This window comes from Ursus maritimus, unplaced genomic scaffold (genome assembly GCF_017311325.1).
Source record: "Ursus maritimus isolate PB19 unplaced genomic scaffold, ASM1731132v1 scaffold_9, whole genome shotgun sequence".
In the NCBI taxonomy this organism is placed as follows: domain Eukaryota; kingdom Metazoa; phylum Chordata; class Mammalia; order Carnivora; family Ursidae; genus Ursus; species Ursus maritimus.
Genome location: NW_024427107.1, coordinates 55,160,018 through 55,180,941, shown reverse-complemented (window position 1 = coordinate 55,180,941; position 20,924 = coordinate 55,160,018). Strand labels below are relative to the sequence as shown.

The 20,924-nt window shown below is 35.8% G+C and overlaps 1 protein-coding gene across 3 annotated transcripts in view; it reads left to right on the top strand.

Annotated features, from left to right (window-relative positions):
* Positions 1-20,924, top strand: part of CSMD3 (CUB and Sushi multiple domains 3) — a 1,145,609-nt gene that overhangs the window by 920,689 nt on the left and 203,996 nt on the right. For all 3 annotated transcript variants that reach the window (XM_040625739.1, XM_040625738.1, XM_008689272.2), the window contains one exon: positions 2,295-2,411. In XM_040625739.1, the coding sequence (XP_040481673.1) occupies positions 2,295-2,411 (117 nt within the window). The remainder of the gene's footprint in view (positions 1-2,294; positions 2,412-20,924) is intronic.

The window sequence follows — 20,924 nt, the reverse complement described above, 5'->3', positions numbered from 1 at the left end:
TTTTAAATACATTGCTATATTTTAAACTTTGGCCAGGAATCCATCGAAGTGTTTACTTTTTCAAACTGTCAGAACTCTTCTAGAGTCACCTAACACACCACTGATTGCATTCGGCTCTCTTTAAAAGGAAAATCCATCATTAACTCCAGTAAATTCCCAACATATAACTTAAATCTTTGCATTTCTAGTCTCTTTCAACCCTTTTCTCGGGTCACAGAGGAGTATCACTAAAGTTTTTAAAAGCTAATCGCTGGACTTTTGTTCTTAAACTTATCTTTTCCTAAACTCTAGGTCTGCTCCTGATTTTCCCTTTGTAATGAATCCTTCTCCCTGTTAAACAAAACAACAGTAACAAAAATTCACCCAGCTTTGCACCTTTCCCTAACTACTCCCTACATTCTCCTTTAGTTTATGATTAAGGTTCTGATTACTTCTATATTTCTTTATGTACCACTTATTCTTTATCCAACTACAATCTAGCTACCATCTCTCTACTTCAAGGGCTAGCAAACTTTTTTCTATAAAGGGCCAGATGGTATTGTGGGATTTGTTGGCCACATATGTCTCTGTCACATACTCCAACTTAGTTTTGTTTTGTAACCCTAAGAATGTAAAAGGCCTCTCTCGTTTCGGGCTGGATTTCGTTTGCAGGCTGTTATTTGCAGAAATCTGCTCTAGTTGAAACTGCTGTATTAATGATACCAAAAATTCCCGTTTTGCTTGGGAGTCCTCTCTGCACAAGTTCAAAGGCAATTCCGGGATAGGCTGAAGGAAAGCAGACTGTTAGCTTTAATATGGGCAAAAGCAGAGGACCCGAAACAGTAGGCTTCCTACGCAGCTACAGGTGTCCCTCAACAACCGTGGCCACTCTCTCAACAGTCTCACCCTGTGATACTTACACTGGAGCAGACCAGCCAGCATGCTCTTTAAGCAAAATGGCCCCCTTCTGCAGTAAAGAACAAATTCCTGTCCTGGGCTCACCAATCTGGGAAGTTCATTCTACCTCAGGGACTAAGGGGCAGAGCCAGCAGGCCAGCAGTTAGGCAGAATCCTTCCTCAAGAAAATCACTGGCATAGAGAAGCCCCTGCTCTGTGACACCCCAGGTCCCCAAATCCACTCAGACTCCTTTTTCATTGATTACCACTTTGCAACGCTTAACCCTGTTAAACACTTTCTTTTAATTTCTTCTTCTCCTTTGGCTTCTAAGACACTGTTTTCTCTGTTGCCACCTTCTATCTGCCATTGTAAACCTTGGCATTCCCCAGACCTTCTCGCTGGCCATTTTTTTCATTCTACATAGTTTCCTGGGTGATCTCATTCACTTGGAGAATATCAACTATCATCTTCACGTTTTCAGTACCTAAATCTCCATCAGTAGCCCAGGTCTGTCTCATAGCCCAGAACTATAAAACCTAATGTATTTCCCCTGTCTTGTGAACAGCAGAACTATCATCTACAAATTTGCTAGAAACATTGGTTTCACCCTCACCTTTTATAGGAATATAGCACATTTGGGGCTGAGGTAGCAAAAAAAAAATCTGCCTCTGTGCACCATCCACAACTCTTCTGATTCAAATGTAAGTCATATAAATGGATAAAGGTTGGTGAGAGTATTTTACTTAGATGAGTGGGTGAATGTATTTGTACAGCCATCCCTGTCCCATGTATAAACATACCTAATTTGGTGGCAGCATAATCAAGGTTGATTATGGGTACAGTGTCAAAGCCTGGCAGTGAGTAAAACAATTTCCCACCCGCATATGTAATTTCTCACCATTATAAGAAAAGATGATTATCTTTATACTTTTATCATAAAGGAAAGCAAGGCCACCATTATTACCTCTAGAGATAACACCATTATGATACTATTACTTTATTTCTGAGAAGAGTGAATCTGAATACTTAGTTTTATATGACCACAATGTGTTTTTAAAATATTTGACAATGATGGCTCTTGTTAAAAGATGGAAATAGGGGCGCCTGGGTGGCTCAGTCAGTTAAGCGTCTTCCTTTGGCGCAGGTCATGATCTCAGGGGCCTGGGATCGGTTCTGGGATAGAGCCCCATGTTGGGCTCCCTGCTCAGTGGGGAGTCAGCTTCTCCCCCACCCCTCCCCCTGTTTGTGCACGCGTGTGCTCTCTTTCACAAATTAATTAATTAAATCTTTTTTTAAAAGATGGAAATAAATCCTATACCTTAAAATTCAATAGCTATAATTTTATATCAAGAAAACATTCATAGTATGATTTTTTAAGTTGTTCTAAAAATATTTTTTGTCATTTTTTATTTCCTAGCACCCTGTGGAAGTCGTTCAACAGGTTCAGAAGGCACAGTTCTGTCACCAAACTATCCAAAAAATTACAGTGTTGGACATAATTGTGTTTATTCTATAGCAGTTCCCAAGGAGTTTGGTAAGTAATATTCATCTCATCATATAGTGTTTCATGCCAAACATGCTTTATTTTCCACTACATGCTATTCAAAAATGTTAGTTTTTTAATGAAAATATTCACTATCCATAAAGTGCTTTATTCTGTAATTCTTTTTAGATAATAGCTTTGTAATAATAAAATTTTGAGGTCATTTTACTCAATCTGAATTTACAGTCAAGTACACAGGTGAACAACAATATAAAAATGAAAACAGGATTGTTTTTAATTTTTAAAAATAAGTACATCCAGTAACCTTGCAAGTGCCTTCATGTTGGAATTACATAAAATGGAAAATTACCAGAGCATAAAGCAAAGTGTGCTCTGCAAAATATGCATAAAGTCAGATATAGAACTATTACAATAATGACAGAAGTATGTACAAAGCAATCATATTGTTTTATACTTTTTAAAACATATTTCCAGGAAGAAAAGATTTTGGTTTTAAGTACCTAGTATCTGGGACAGCAACGAATATGAAAAGACAGCAAAGGACATTTCAGCTCATCTTGTCAACCTGACAATCTGTTCTGCATTGGCACTGACAAGACAATGTGTCCTTTGCTGCCTTCACATCTCCCAGATCACAAGTCTTAGAAGTCACTTACCTGGCTTCTAAAGGTTTTCGATCTAAGATCCAGCTGGATCTCACCCAGGTTAAGCTCTGTTTATGGATGGGTAGGCAAAGGAAATTTAGTGAGCGGTAAAGTATGGGAGAGAGGCTGAAAGTTCAGACTTCTGCAATTTAGATTTACAGCATTGTGTTACGTGGGAAAGGATTTGCTACAGCCGTAATGAATGTCTGGGCCTGAATGACAAAGTGTTTTAGCAGAAGGACATGGATTTTATCATGTCAGGATTTTTGGATCACATCTTGACTTAATGTTTCTGCTGATATATAAAATAAGCTGATGCTTCCAGTCCAATTTCTTATAACCTGATATTACCTGTATATCCTCCTCCTTTCTCTTCTGAAACAAGTCCAAGATATTCAACTTATTTGAGAGAACATTGTCATCAGAAGTGAAGTACTAAACCTTGTGTTTAACCTTGGTATGGAACAGTGATGCCAGCATTAGCAAGGTGTCTATTTCCTTACAAACTATTTCTTCTTCCTAGCATATTGATCGGTTAAATTAGAGTTGAGCTCTTTGAGAATGACAGTTTAGAAAGAAAAACATTGTCCATTTAATTGTTTATTTATTTATTTATTTTTTGCCTTTGCTGCCCCAAAATAGTCCTTTCCTTGCTAGAGGGGTTTATAGTCCCCAGATGCCAACAATGTTACATGGTTGTGACAGAACCCTAGCAATGATGGTCCAGAAGGTTGCATGGTTATCTCAGTCCTCTTTATAAGCCATCAATTTGTTCTATTAAATCTATCTTGGGGTGTCATGTGGACAAACAAATTCGAAAGGAAAATCAGGCATTTCCTTTCCTGACACATAGCCATGCTGGTCACATAGAGATATTTTATAGTAGCCTATGTGTGTTCAAAAAGGGAAGGAAAAAGTACTGATTAAAATAAAAGTAAATTAATGGATTTCTAAAGCATGGCATCTATTGTAGCGAACTTAATGTAAATTAAATGTAAACCTCTTAATGTAAAAAATAATGCAACTAATAATCAGTGGTTTTTAATATTAATTTTTACACATGTCTGAAATTATTTGTGGGTGAAATCAAATGTACTTTGATTTCTTAGTAAGGAAATTGAATTTATTTTTATAAATATTGCATCATTCTGTATTTCAAACTACATATGAAGTCAGACAAGCTTGGATTCTGATTTCAGCCTGTCACATCTAATAGCTGCCTTTGGACAAGTTACATATGCTCTTTGAGACTCAGTTTCTTTATTTGTAAAATGGAGATCATTATGTCTGCAGAGCAGAGTTGTTGGGAAGAGTGAGTGAGATTCCATATATAAAATATATCTCACATGGTTCATGCTCATTACGAGTTTAGACATGCCAACTTTGAAGTCAGATTTCTGGATTCAGAGCACAATTCATTACTCTTTCTCATTAGATAAGTCACATCATTGGCCTGAATTTTACTTTTCTCATCTCTGAAATAGAGGTGATAAATGTCTACCTCATAGGGTTAGTTTATAACTAAATGGTATAATACATATAAGCGATTGGCAAAATAACACATAATTAAGTCACATACACACAGAGATACACATGCACACACATGTTCATGTTCACATTTGTAGACACCCCACCGCCACTTACCAAAAATTATGTAATAAAATTACCTGAATTACTGGATTATTTAGGGTCTTAAGAGTAGCACAGATTTCTATTTTGATTCTTCTTCCATTCATTCTCATAGTTTCCTTCTGTTGCCACTGTTTTATGACTTTTTGGTGTCACTTCCTAACATATTTCTCACTTTTTTCTCTTCTTATCACTTATCTCAAATTAAAATCATTCTTCTTCTCTATCTTTTGTATGCTGACACTCCTAGAATTTTACTTTTTAATCATTTAGCATAATATCTGTCAAATACACTCCATTCATTCATTCATTGAAATTGCGTTTTTTACAAAGGTTAAAGTACTACAGTTGTTACGTAAGGAGAAAATCACATATAATCAACAGCACACATGAAGTCCCGTAACTCACCCATAACGATCATCTACATAATTTTGCATAAGCCGTATAGTCTCTGAATAATTCTAACAGGACATTTTTCTTCTAATGTCAGAACAGGTAAAAGTTTCTTTAGATAATACCAGATGAGGTAGCTTGATTTTTATAGGTCATGTGCTACCAAATTACTTTCATTTATTTATTTTTGCCCAGTATAGAATTGAATTCATATCAGTTAAATGTGAACATAGTATAACCCTACTTTACTGGTTGATTGAATGAATATTATTCTGTCAGTCAATTCCTATCTTACGGTTTTTATAGATAAGAAAATTGTCAATTCATAATGCTTTCATGAGCATCATTGAATTTCATTTGAACTTCAGAAATTAGGGTCACTTTGGTGATATTCATTTTGCAGGATTATGGTTGTTCTATACATACAGAACTAGAATAATTCTGGATCATTGAGTAACATTTGTTGATGTTAACAATTAAGCTATTTCACTTGGATTTGGGGATTAAAAAATACCCTACCTTTCTATTAATAATAAATAATAAAATGTTTTGCTTTTCCTTCATTTTTTGATTTTTAACTGCCAGTTGTTTCCCTTATATGGCTTGATTGTTTAAGTCTTCGTGCAATGCATATTTTTTAGTGCCAAAACATGCAAGGCATATTTTTAATTTTGAATTTGATAATAGATAAGATGCTTTAGAATGTGGGAGAACTGTTGACATTGTTAGAGGAAAAATATCTTTGTTAATATGTATTTATACCTAGAGTGTAGCAGCCAAAATCAAGTTATAGAGAGGGGAGAATTACAAAAGTTGGAGAATATATGTTGTGGACTTCTATTTCAACAATTCTGGCTGAGAAAAGAACAGAAGGAGTTAGGTCGGCAGTAAGGTGGGATATAAGTCAGAGGCTAATGTCTATGTTTGTTTTCTCTTAGGATAGAAAATAATGGAGTTCTTATTTTAAAGCCCAAGAGAAAGACACGATAGAGCAAAATTAAATATTTTAGGTGGACTAATTGGTAAATCAAGATGCGTGAAACAAGTTAAGGAATGGGATTTAAAAAAAATACTGAAGGACCTCTTTATAATTCAGAAGAAATGACCCATAACTAGTAACATAATATCTAAATTAGTTTCACATGGAATATTACTTTTTGAAATGATTATCTTCCTTCCTCCCCCATCACTTCCCTTCAGTCACCTATTCTTTACATTCCAGGGATTGTATGTAAAAGAGAATGTATTAGTGTCTGAGGGCTGCCATAACAAAATCGCTAACTCGGTGACTAAACAACAGAAATTTATTCTCTCAGTTCTGGAGGTTAGATCTCTGAAATCAAGTTATCATAGTGCCACACTCCCTCTGCAGGCACCAGGGGAGAAGCTTTCTCAGCGACCCTTGACCTTCTGTGTTGTGTAGCTGCATCGCTCTGATTTTTGCCTCTGTCTTCACAAGACCTTTGCCCTGTTTGTGTCTCCTCTGTTTCTGTGTGTATCTCTGTCCTCTTTTCTTATAAGGGCACCAGTTGTTGGATTTAGGACACACCCTAATCCAGTATGATTTCATATTAATATTTAATTAATTACATCTGCAAAGACCCTGCTTCCAAATACAATGACATTCTGAGCTCCTGGGTAGATACAAATACGGGGAGTGGGGGCTGACACTATTCAACCCGCTACGGAGGATGAACTATTTTTATGTAGAAAATCCTAACAAAAATTAGTCTATAAAGCATGTAGCAAATATTAGCTGCGTAGACTGCAAAGTGACATTTAGATTTCTTGGAGAATTCCAACATGCAAATCACCTTGAGGATATCCAGAATTGCCTGTGGTAACTTAATTTTGTGTTTGGCCTCCCAGACAGTTTCACCTCCTAAAAGGACCACCTTGAATGCTTATTTATTAACGTACAAAGTTTACTCTTCCCCAAGACTAGCTTTCAAATGTAGAATCTTAGAAGTATGCATGAAAACTTCTTCAGGTTTTTCTTCTTCATTTTCCCAGTTAGTCTGCCCTCTCTTTATCTTCTGCTATTGGTGCAGTATCTTGCTTGCAAAGGTTTCAAATCAGTGAATTCCTAAATCACACAAGTTGTCAGACTGGTCTGCTCCTTACAAGGGGCACAGTTACTAAAACCTTTTGTGTATTGCTAGAGGGAGGTTTTTGGTTTGTTTTGTTTTAAGTAGTTGACGTCACTTTGAATTTCTCTCCCACTTTCACATATTTCATATTTGTCCTTATTCACAATCATTATTTTTCCTATTTTTCATTGTAGTATTTTCCTCAAGGTCAATTTAGAAACATTTTTCCCTTGATGTTGCCTACAATATGGGGTTATAGCTGTGGGGCTTTTTGGTTTGTTTCTTTCTCAAACTTTACTGTAACTTTATAGTATAAACACTGATAATGATTAGATAAAGAATATTTCATTAATTCTTATTATATTCATTAAATTTAGTATTTCTTTTCCATCTTATGGACTTAGGTAATTACATAATGATTATTAACGCAATTTATTTTTACAATACCATATCTTTCACATTTCTGTATTAACTGCTGGCCTATAAAAAGTAGCATTTAAAAATTTAGATCTTCTTAGAATTTAGAAGGAAAAAAGCAAAAATGGTGGATTGAGACTAAGATGTGCACACATGCACACGCACACCGTATATATGTACACACATAAGTGTTTTTTTATTCTTGTGGGTATCTGTACTTCTTAATACGTACTACTGTAATTTTGACCTGCAGATGGAAAGTTAACTAACCATTGTCATCTTGTGTGTTAAAACTAGGAGCCATTCCTTTACTCTGTGTACATTCTCCTTTAAAACTCAAACATATATCTGACCATTTGGTCTTTTGATCTTATATCTAGGTGGTTTTTCAATGATCTATTTTATTCAGCATCCCTTACATAATTTATGTTGTTGTTACCTAACTTTAACTTAATTCAGTAATTTATTGTCACCAATTTTCCCCAAATTGTAGTGACAAATTGTTTTGAGATTATTTTTGTATGCTCATTAGGTCAGTAAATCATTTCATTGGCATTCTGTTTTTCCTGGTGTGAAGTTTTCAGTAATGAATGAACTCTTCCAGTCAGTAAAGGCTTTTTATATCTTATATTTAAAATGTATGACACTTCATTTTTTAACAGTGCATCAAAATCAATGATTAGTGTTTGGTAAATATTGAATTTACTTATCTAACAAAGACAAGTGTTCACAAAATGTGTGTTTATTCAGAATGTATATTTACTGTTTATCATTATTTGTTAGATAGATAACTGAAAAGAAAAGGGTGGTCTCTTACTTTTTAAAAATGAATGGTTCTTTTAATTCAATATGAAAAAATGTGTATGTTAATTTTGTGCCTATAAGACAGGAAGTCCTTATTTTTGAACCCAATATTTTAGAGTAAGGAAAGTGTCATTATTATATATATCTATGTTTATATTATTTATTTCTTTGGGTACTATTTATATAATTAGATGAAGTCATGTTTGGTCACCACCTAGACCAGGTCAAAACTTGGATGTCAAAACTTATGACACCACACATGCACTAAGAAGGTATGAAAAGATATATTACTCATATAATGAGACTTTCTGGGAAGAGCAGGGCACAATTCAAACCTGGATTCAGTCAGATCCAAATTGCTTATGGAAACAAAGCTGACTGGCTTTGGGCTTTATTGTGGTGCTGAAGTGAAAGCTCCTAATAGCTGTTCAGAGCTTATGCAGTTTGAAATTCCCATTCGTTCTAAAGGAGAGTGTACCCTGGATTTCTTATTAGCTTGCCCCAGATAGGGAAGGGGTATGGTTTGAAGCTTGCCAGTAATTAAACATCAAAAATGGATCAGACTTTATCACAGTCCACTCTTGGTGTTTGACTGATAAGTGAAGTGTATCATATTTTAACTTGTCTAAGCCACAGTGTCAGGTCATAAGGCTTGCATCCAGAGATTGGTAAGGGACACGAAATTTCCATTGAATGTCTTGTTGCAGAGCTCAGCATTTTGTATTGTGAGAAGTGAAATGATTATGTTAATCACTATCAATAACAACAGAACTCTGAAAAGGGTATGGAGTGTCTTAATGAAGCCTTAGTATTGTGGCTTTAGTATATGTAGAGATATGTGTTGCATTGATTTGTATTTGGAATATGTGTGAGACAAGATTCCCCGAAATTTTTACCCATAAGGGGCAGCTGTGGACCACATGTTCAGAAAATCGGGAGTGATACAAGGGTCTAAAACACTTTCAGCTGGGGCCATTTTTTGACCAGGGCACCTGGTATAAGGACGACTGTCCAAAGTTTGGGCAGCTCTACTGATCATCAAGTCTTTTATCAGGAATGTGTTGCTTAAAGTATTAAAGGCAGCAGTTTTCCAGGGTGTTTAATCATGTTGATGATGTTGGTTGTATTGTCTGTAAGGTGTACAGATTCCCTTTGCTGTTTACTCAGTTGATCCCAAAAAGCTGCTCAGGTAGTTAAGGGGTTCAAAAGCATGGCACCTGGTAAAGAAATAAGGACCAGAAAAGCCAACCTTCATGCAGGAGGGGTAGGCCATAGGGCCTACGTTTAGCCCTAATATGTAGGTATCATTTCCCTTTTTAGCAAGGAGGGCTTAGTGGCCATACCAAACTTGCAGGCTACGCTTCCATCACCCAAGGCACAATGGGCAGCTGAATGTAGAGAGCTATGGATTCAGAGCCTTTGAGAGCCTCTGTTTCCAAGAGATCCCACTAGGCAGCATTGCCACTGTAATGGTGTATGACATGGAGCTTAGAGGGGAATCTTCTTGTACCGGAGGTTCAGGGGCAACTTATGGCTATCGTGGCTGGTTCAGAGACTCCAAGAGCAATGAGAAGAAGTTGCTAAACTCTCTAGAGTAATGGAGTCTCTGAGGGATAGCACCTGTTGTATTATAATTTGGGAAGAGTCTAGAGACATTTTTCTAGATGGCCCCATTCAAGGTAGGCCAGTTCACTAGTCACAGCATTAATGGGCTTAAGTAAAATTATAAATTAGGAATATTTTGGCTTAAAATTCAGAAATTCCTAAAATATTGTTTAACAGGTTTCAACACTATGTTGCCATGAGTGTCAGTATTTCTTTCTTGGGACACTGGCTGGCTCAGTTGGTGGAGCATGCGACTCTTGATCTCGCAGTTGTGGGTTCAAGCCCCACACTGAGTGTAGAGATTACATAAAAATAAATTCTTTAAAAAAAGTTTCTTTTAATGGTGTCAGGAATGGAGTGGCTTTTGGCTGACAAAGTAATTTGTAGGGATTTAACTGAGGTGACAGGGCCTTCTATTATGTGTGGGGAAATGAACCCCCCTTTTGTGAGCTCCTCATATTTGTGTGTCTTAAATGATTGTGGCAAATGAATCTCCATGAAGGAAGATGTCATCACTGTGATATCATTATCTGTGCTCCTCAAGAAAGTTGGACACACTTATAATTTTGCCTTCAAGATGTGCAATGGCCGAGCTATTGAAGACCTCATGGGTGGCCAAGTAGAGGTGTCCTTTCGAAGCTAAAGTCAAAAAGTGTTATGTTCCATCATGGCTGAAGGCAAACTATGGCTGAGAGTCTGTGGAAATTGGTATTAAACAACTTATGAGCCAAATAAATAATAACAAAATATTTATCAGCTGATGATTGGACTGAGCCAGTAATTTCAATAATATTGATTATGGGGCCCTTATCAGGTGGAACTACAGAACCACAGTAATCCACCATGAAGTACCTTTCACTTTTCTGAGGCCAAATTGGGCTGTTAAAGGGAGAAATATTAGATATAAAATCCTTTCTCTAAATAAGTCTTTTATAATGTGTTTCAATCTTTGAAAGCTTTTTTTTTTAACTTAGGTTGGACCATATTAAGTATTTTAATTATGGGGAAAGGTCCATGGTGTCTCAGTTTGTCAAGCCTTCAGTAAATGCCAAAGACATAATTTAACTTAGTACATTTTTCTTTAGAGCTTCCATGACCACTATGGGATATCTGATGATTAAGATAAGGCATACTTTGTTCACTATATTATATTTCATAGCTCCTTTATATTATTGGGTGTGACTAAATTTACTAGTTCTAAATTTACTGAAATCCCCAGGAATAACTATAATTTGAACCTCTGTAATGTAATAAGGCCATGAAGGTTTGCCAGTTGCTGCACCTCAGTAGATATTAAAATAAATTCAAAATCTGTGTTGTAGAGGTGCAAAAGACAATTAGAGACATTTTATATTTTCACTTTATAAAGTCTTGTAGTAAATTTTTGGATTTCTAATTGGGTCAAATTGTGGATCTCTTTTTCATTTTTTTGTTTCCTCTACTTGTTTGCTTAATGGTTAACTAGATATTGTTTGGAGGAAGGGGAACCTCTTTACCCTGCTCATATTTATAAGATTCTTTGTCTAGAAAGTGTCAAATCTATAATATGAGGGCTAGGAGCTTCCCCTGTAACAGTTGTTTCTTTATAGGGTTTAAGGATCCAGAGTTTAAATAGCGTTTTAATTACCTCTTTAATTTTCCCACATAGATGCCATAAGTGTGTGTTTGTTTTTTTGTTTTTTGTTTTTTCTCTATAAGCCTAAGGATCAGCATCTTTGTTACAAAGAAGCCTGGGCAGCAGTAATAGCAAAAGCATTTTCATGGAATCTTAGTGAGTCATCTGCTTCTAGGAGTGTAGACTTCAGCATGCTACATGATAACTGTTCTTCCACACACTGGCCACCCAACAGCCCTATATATTGTACAAGATATCGGTACTTTTCCTGAGAATCCTACAGAGGAAGGACCAATGCGTGGGCGTGGTTGAGATTCACAGCCAATGGTCATAACATAAAACTATTCCTCCCAACTTTGCATTAGTTACAGCTTATGCTGGAATCAAGACATACAATTCCACACGAGGCACACAGATAGGATCAGGCTTGACACAACCCAGCGGTGGTACTCTGATATTGTGGCAACTTTAAGGAGGGCCTTAACTCTTGTTTCTAAATGCCAATTGTCAAAATTTCTGGTGTAGGTTGATTAAATCTGTGCTAAAAATTCTGTAGACTTCAGCAAATACAGCACAAAGCAACAAGATTGATTGCTAGCAGGTAAAAGAGCCAGTTGCTAAACCAAAGCAAGAGAAGAAAGATGCTCAGTCACATTATTCATCACCGGGACACCTCCTCACTGCATCAGTGGTTGAGGTTACTCTACTTTTCGTTTGGATTTTGAGACAGACGACACTATGCAAACAATATGGGAACATGAAAATTTTTAATTAGTCACATTATGAGGTTTTCTGGGAAGAGAAGGACAGGCTCCCAAACAAGTCTAAAATGGCATGAGACAACAGGAAAGGGAAAGACGCTTTGGAGTTCTGTCTAAATAGGTTGGTAGTGGTGTGAGGATTCCTGTGTTCATGTCGTCAGTGCTTAAGTGGTTTCAACTTCCCACTAGTGCCAAAGGAAGGAGAACTCAGGCATTCGAATCAGATTGCTCAGATGTGTGGCCAAAGAGGAAGGGGAGCAATGGGGTTTGAAATCTGTCAGCAGTCAGACATTAAAGCATGCCTTTGGCCCCTTTAATACAAGATGTAATTTATAAAGCTGCAATTTATAAATTGTATAATATTGTATCTTAAATATATTGATATATATTTTAACTTCCTATTGTTTTTATGTTCTCTTTCCACTTAAAAAAATTATTTCCTTTCAGCCTCCAAGAAAATGAGCATAATATGCTCTAGAATTTTATTAGCTGAATTCTTTAAAAAACTGTTAAATAATCTATTAGGTCATTGTGATAAATGTATATTTCCATCCATTATGTAATGATTGTCAATGTTGATTTTTCAAATTTCTCTCATTTTTTAAGTTATAGGAAATAAATGATGCTTAATAATTCAGAAGAAAACTTTTAAAAATATAGTGCAGAAACATCAGTCTAGATATTTTACAATTTGTTTAAATGGTAATTATGATGTTTCACCATATTAGTATTTTTCCCATTCATATTCACTTTTATTTTTTGCTGTATTTTACCAAATTGTTAAGTTCAGTGGCTGCCCCATTAGGGTGTTTAATACCAGTTGGCATTAGATTGCTGAAGACTATTTTGAATTAAAATTCAAAGTCATAAAGTCAGTGATGGTAACAATAATAAACTAAAGAGAAGATAGAACAGTTGTGGAAAACTGAGGGGAAAAAAACTGAACTGGGAGTCCACAGGTCTAAATTTTGGTCCCTTATCTGCCTCTAACTGGCTGTGTGACCTTGAGTAAGTTATTTAAGCTTTCTGGACCTTATTTATTTATTTATTTATTTATTTACAACCTATAAGATGAAACGCTTCAATTCAATGGTCTAGGACCTACCCACTTACAAAAAATATGCAATTTACGTTTAAATTCAAAGAGTATCCTGCTAGCAGTCGGAGAAGTAAAATATGGGAAAGTACTACCAAACTTTCTGATAACTCAAGTCTGATCTTAGAATTACATGGATTTGTGTGATTTTAGTTAATTCCAAAAATGAATATAAATTTAGTATAAATTCTGAATCTTTTATGTTCCTGAAAAAGTAAAATAAGTTATGTAACCGCATTATGCTACATTCTCCTTTTTAAACCTTCTTTTTCTTTTCTGATTTTTAATGCATCAGAATATCCTTGGTCATCTTTACCTTTGTCACATCTATCACTAAAGTTCCATAAGTGCTTTTCAGGGTACTTCTCATTTTTCAGTCACTGCAAATGTTAGAAAATTATTTTCTACTCTACTCCAATACTTTTATTTAGGTACAAAATAATTCCTTGGATAAACTCAAATATTCATATACAGGGAGAAAACTTTACCTACAGAATTTTACTGTGAAATTGATGGTCTCCCCTTAAGAACTCGATATGGGAGAATATGTGAAATAATGAAAAGGGGAAAAAAAATACACTGTTCTCTATATGTATTCATAACTTTTTCTGGGAAAGTTCTTATGGAGAAGTCATTAAACAAAGTCATTTTTAGTGTTTCATTATTCTGTCATGCAGAATCACATTTGTAATATCTCACACTATGACAGATGAAAGCTAGAAGATAAATGATTCACAAAAACACACAGCATGCCACAGGCAGAGCCTTTTGTAAACACGAAATACCCATCATTTTTGACACTTTCCCACTGATATTTCAGGATGGTATAATGATCTCTAATTGTATAACACTGCAATCCAGTGCTGATTACAATTAAAATACGATTTTTTCTTCTGTTTTGGTGACTTATGATTTAATTTATCTGCTTTAGACCCATCAAAATGGTTAGAATTTTTAAGCATCTCATTTACTTGAAAACTCAATAAGTTGTATTTCAAATAAGTTAAAGGATTGATGGTGTTTATTTTGTGGTCAGTTACAAATGCATGGTGCACATCACACACCACAGAAGTGTGGTCCAGGCCTTGAGTTAAAGGAATTTAACTAGGATTCTCTTACAGTTTATATAAAATCTTAATATATCAACCTAGCTGCTTTTGCTGAACAGGTGAAACTCCAAAACAGATGTGTATCTAAAATATTTTCCAAATTCACAAAAGCTGTTATCTCCTGAAAAACCAAACTAGAGTTTCATCTGTTATATTGCCTCTCTTAGCACACTTTCACATAATGTATTTTTTAAACCTAGTATAATATTTATTTTCTTTCAACAGATGTTGCCCATTAAAATTCAAATTAAAAGCGTTGATTTGGGGGTGCCCGGGTGGCTCACTCTAAGCATCTGACTCTTGGTTTCGGCTCAGGTCATGATCTCAGGGTTATGAGATTGAGCCCTGCGTCAGGCTCCACACTCAGCATAGAGTCTCCTTGGGATTCTCCCTCTCCCTTTGCCCTTCCCCCCACTCATGCCTCCTTCCCTCTCTCTCTCAAATGAATAAACAAAATATTTTAAAAAGATAGTAAAAATAAAAGCGTTGATTTGATGGCAGATGATATAAATGAGATCAGGATGTGGGCATAGTAAGGAACGGCATTATGGTGATGAACTAAAAAGTTCACTTTCTTGAAAACAGTAAATTCTACAGTGTTTAAAACACGGGATGGACTGAACAAAATTCATCTGTGGAATGAATATGATTTTCAGTCTAGTATGTCTGCTGTGTTTAGAGGTATGGGAACTTAATGACTTCCTTTCCCTTTTTCTCGTCCCTTTGCTTCTCTCCACCATTTCTAAATTCAGAGAAATAGACTACTATTAATTCTAACCACATCGTGAGTAGAGACCTATATGATATTGCTTGTAAGTGGTAATTATTCAGTAATCGTATCAACTATTTATGAAGAGTATGTACACACTCAGCCTTGAGCTAGAAGCTGAGTTTACAGGTTATGTAAACAATGGTTCTTGCCCTTCAGGAAGGAAGCTGAGTTTACAGGTTGTGTAAACAATGGTTCTTGCCCTTCAGGAGATCGTAAGAAAGGCATTAGATAAAGGAACAATTTATTTAAAAAAGATTATGGAAACTGCTCTAGTAGGTGTTTGTGAGGATGCTAAGGAAAAACAGGAGGGACACCTACGGCAGACTGATGGCAGGTTTGGGAGATGGGGGTCGCAGTGTCAGAAACATTTGCCTGATGAAATAGCCTGAGTCTTAGAGAATGCGCAATTGTTAGTCTCTTAAAGAACAATATCCAGCCAGACAGAACAACACAGGCAAAGGCATAGATATATGGTACATGGTTTCTGAAAGGAATTACATATTTTTCTCTCTGGTTGAAGAGCAGAGCACCACTCAGAAACTAATATGCTTGAAACCGGAGAAGCAGAGACCAGATTATGGAAGGCTTTGTATGCCACATTTAAATCAATTCAAAAATACTTATTGAGCTCCCATTGCTTCAGAGAGACATTTTCTAGGCTGAGGATATCTGATGCCGGATGAAACAGAAATGCTTAATTGGTCTCATTAGCATATACTCTACTTTTGTAGTTGGGCAATCTAGGAATAATATTCATCTGGTATATACTGGCACAGCTATTTTACTTGTTAGAATTTTAAAATATTTCCCTGCTGTTGCCAGTCTCTTGAACAGTCCCGCATCCCTCTGGCCCCTGAGCACTTTTTCCTGGCCCTTCCCCCAGAAAGTGAAGGAGTAATACCCAGGCTAATATTAGTTCTGACTGGGCTGTGCCCATGTCATATTGATTAAATACTTTGGGAGTCACCCTGTAAATATTGAATACACTCAAACATATACACCCACACACGCATGCACACACACATACACACACACACAATTATGACCTCAAATTCTACTAATGGAAGTGACCAGTGAAAGAGAAAACGAAAACAAACAAAACAAAAAAAACCCAGAAGGATCAAATTTAGATTAGGGAGATTAGTGAAGATTGCAATATTTTGTAAAATGAAGGACAAGTACAATGTTAAAATGTATCATGTATGCTGTAGGAACTAATGAAGCTATTTAAGTAGGAAAATAACAGTTTGGTAGACATTTTAGGTTTGTCATTTGTGGCGGGGGAGACAGGCTGTCTGAGACACATGGGTGAGAAACAGTGAAAGGGCAAATTTAGGCAGTGGGAGAAAGGAAGAAACTGTAGGGAGTACTAGAGATGAATAAAAAAACCTACAGTAGAGTTAATATTCTTGAGTAATTCATGGTCTGAAGAGGGAATGATGGAAATAGATACATAAGTAAAAAGGGCAAAGTGATATCACACAGGCAATGAGATCTGGAGCACAGGTCCATCCTGATATCTGGACATGAGCCTAATCCAGGCTCCAGTCATAAGCTTTGCAGGTTCTGAAATTCAATGTGGTCAAACTTTAGGAGATTGATTCACATTGATTCCCACTCTCTAAGCCGAGAGGAGATGATTTATAAATCACAATGCCAATTACCAATTTATTGTGAAAGAATATCCAGCAAGCTTATCAGTCCTGGCCATTTGCGTAGGACCCTCCATATTGGTGAATAAATTTACTCCTTTGACAAATGAATATAATTACCAAATTATAGATCAGAAGTTTATTGAATGTTAAGGACACTGGAAAAAGATATTGATGTACTTATGGGAAATTTATATCACACAACCAGAGCTGGAAGAAATATTCTTACCTACACTAGAGAAAGGAATTTCTTTCTTTAGAATTTACTACATCAATCTTTCCAAAAGTATCAGGAGGGAACATTAATACATGGGGGAGAAGATTGGGCAGAAAACCTGAAAAAAGTTTGTAATCACTGGGTTAAAGAAGTTTGGAAACATTTTTGATTTATTTCCTCTAAGCTTTTTCAGAACATTTAATATGTCAATGTGCATGTCATCCACGTGTGCTTGTGTGTGTGTGTGTGTGTGTGTGTGTGTGTACATTCATTCATATATATTTGGCTGGGGTGTTTTTTTTTTTCACGTTGCAGCCCAAAAAATATTGAATTAATTTGTAAGATCTTTGTTGTCAGAAGTTATATTTTGTATATTATTGAAATGTAAGAGCTGACAATTTTTGGCACATTAAAAAAATAGAGAGGGAGACTATGTGAATGATAGGATTAAGAAATTAATCAAATAACCCTTTATACTGGATGAGGATGACACATTCTTCTATTTTTTCCCCAGACTTTTATCTACCATTTTTAGTAACCAGAAGATTAGTATACTCATGTCCAGTCAACTAAGTGCTTACTTAGTTGATAACTCCATTTTAATATTCATAAAATTAGACTACACCTAATTTCTTAAGGAAACTCTTGCAATTGATTATTTTTTGCAGACAACAACTCACATTATGTCATTGGCTCTAACTTATTTTATTGATCTACCTTTGGCCACCAATTAAAAAATTTTAAACACAGGTATTATAAGTAAACCTCATATACAAAAATCATAATTACTTACATTATAAAAATAATATTTGTTAAGTTGAAGATGAATCTTTGAAGTTACAAAATTGTTGTTTTGCCAGTATCATTATCTGTCTTTTGATTGTTCGGAAATAGTGAGCCTGTACAATTTTGTTGAGGATTTCTAGTTCAAACTGAGATTCTCAGGAGGCATAATGCTGTTAGAATCCCACAGCATGTCCTGTGACCCATACTTCCTGCTCAAATACTTCAGTGAATTTTGTGGCAAAATATTCTGTGAAGCTCTTATAAAATATGATATAATATAAAATGTTACAGTTCGCATGCCACAAATCCACATGTTCAAGAAATTGACTTCCCATCTTATCCAGAGTTTTATCTAAATGTCTAAAGTTTAGACAATGCCAGCAGAGTAATAATGGAGAGTTTGGGGAAAGGTTAAGATGTAGCATTTGGTCCTATAGTATCTACTGAGGTCTGTCCTCATTCCTTTTTGATCCAGGTGCCTTTACAGAATCTGCTGCTTCATCCTTTTTATCATGGCTGCAATGCATCGCCTTCTCCTAATTTCTCCCAAGATGCATCTGAATGCCTAGGTGTGCAGGACTTTGTCAAGGATTGATGCTTACCTAAATTTCTCCCAAGAACTGAGGCCCAAGGACCTCCTTATGCCACTCAAAGATGCCTCTTGGTGTTTGGTCTGGAGAGGACTGTGTGCACTCACCCTGGAGACTCTCAGTTTCCAAGCTTGTCTATACAAGCTCCTCTCTTCCTTCCCAGTATGGGAAGGCTCTACCCAGGATGTTGGTGGAACAGGAGGAAGAGGGCAGAGGAATAAATTTATCTACCTAGCCAATCATATTTCCAAATATTTTTATTTTGATGACTAGACTTTATTTTTGAAGTTCAAAAGATGTGGATCTGACAATTATTCCTATTCTGTCATCTCTTCCATTCCCCTAAGGTATCATAGAAGGACTAGGATTAGAATTCTATATCAGAAAAGGCTTCAAGGTGTAAATTTCTGTGGGCGTAGGAAGAAACCATCAATAAATATCACAAAATATTTCCTGCATTTTATAAATAAATTTGAAATAGAAATTCATGTATGATTTTAGTTTTGCTTATAATTTCTCAGGAACGCATTTGTTTTATAATTTATAATTGACTAATAGATTAATCTTTGTATTCTTTTTCTTTTTTTTAAGATTCTATTTATTTATTTGAGAGAAAGAGAGACAGAGACAGCATGCATGGGGGGGGGGCTCAGAAAGAGAAGGAGACTGTCTCCTGAGCAGGGAGCCTGATTCTGGACTCCACCCTGAGATCGTTACCTGAGCCTAAAGGCAGACCCTTAACTGACAGAATCACCCAGGCGCCCCTCTTTTTCTTTAAAGTGATTTTTTTACATCATCTTCTGAGCTTGTTTTCGTATATAATGAGGGTTTGTGTCTAGGCATATCCTAAAATATATCCTCTGCTGTCAGAAGAAAAACTTGATAAAGCAATATGAGCTGGATTTCAGGTTTTTATCAGGTTTTTTGTTTGTTTTTTAAAGTAATCTCTATGCCCAACAGGGGCTCGAACTCATGACCCCAAGATCAAGAGCTACATGCAAAATGCTCCACCAACTGAACCAGCCAGATGCCCTTGGGTTCCAGTTTTATCACCACTGCGACTTCAGGCAAATCATTTATCTTCTCTGAGATAATCTCCTATAAAAAGAGATAATCATCTCAGCCCTACACCCTAATCCATTAGATTACTATGAGCATAAAACAAGAAACGTGTGTGCCCGTGCATGGACACACAGGCACGCTCATGCTGTAAAGTGTAGGACCCCCTGTAAATGATAGTAATAATCTTTTCAATGTTTTTGTTTTCTCAATGGTTAATTTTATGAAATATAACAATTCAAGAACTCTATTTTAAGTATATTTTTGAGTATGAACAAGTATTTGGTTCCACGTATTTTCTTCAGATAATAGACTCTCCTCCACCCCAGGAAGTACATACATGTTTTATTAATAGTATTTATTCCACAAAACAGTTTGTCTCTACTCAGTGTTGACTGCACTTGAGAAGAAACTCTGTACCAGAATCCTTTATTGAACGAAACCTGAGCTCCACAGACTGCTGATTACTAGGTTTGCCTATCTGATGATCACCCTCACCAATTTACCAAATTCTTTTAAGATTTACCAGGTTATGTGCCTTCCATTTTGGCTGATAGCTGCTACAATTGTTCTGTGGATTTCCTGTTTGAAAAATGAAGTCCACGTTCACAGTTCTTACCTACTTAAAAAGCATATCATGAAACATTCTCTTCCAGCTCTCTACCACCCATTTTTTTATAACATTTGAAACATAATCATCCTCCATATTTTCCTGCTGTAAAATTTTATTTTCTATTTACCTAGAAATGACATGATATCTGGAATTTGTTTCCAAATAATCTCAGGAGCTGAGAGTGATGTGGTTTTTATAGATGAACTAGACTCTTCATGAATAGATAATTTAAATTTTTCTGTACAAAAAATGTTTATAAAATAATTGATCTTTTGCAAATATTATTTTTTAAATAATATAATAATAATAATAAATATAAAATATATACCTTTTACATTTTTAATCCCCAACTTGTATCACCAAGAGTTGATAGAGGATAGTCTGGGATCATTTTCCCACTGAGGCAGCCTGCTGTGTGATGTTCTATCAATTTCTTATTTTCTCATTCCTTAGATTTCCTTGGATTTGAATAGGTATGATATCTTTCCAGAGACTAAAGGACCAAGTCCTACCTTTATCAATCAGTTAACAAGCTATGTGAAAGCTGGATGAGTCATTTATTATCTCTGGGTCTCAGCAGTTTCCTCATCTCTAAGATGAGGGAACTGAAAAAATTTTTCTTTTCTTTTTTTTTTTAAGTAAGCTCCACACCCAGCATGAAGCCCAGTGTGGGGCTTGAACTCATGACCCT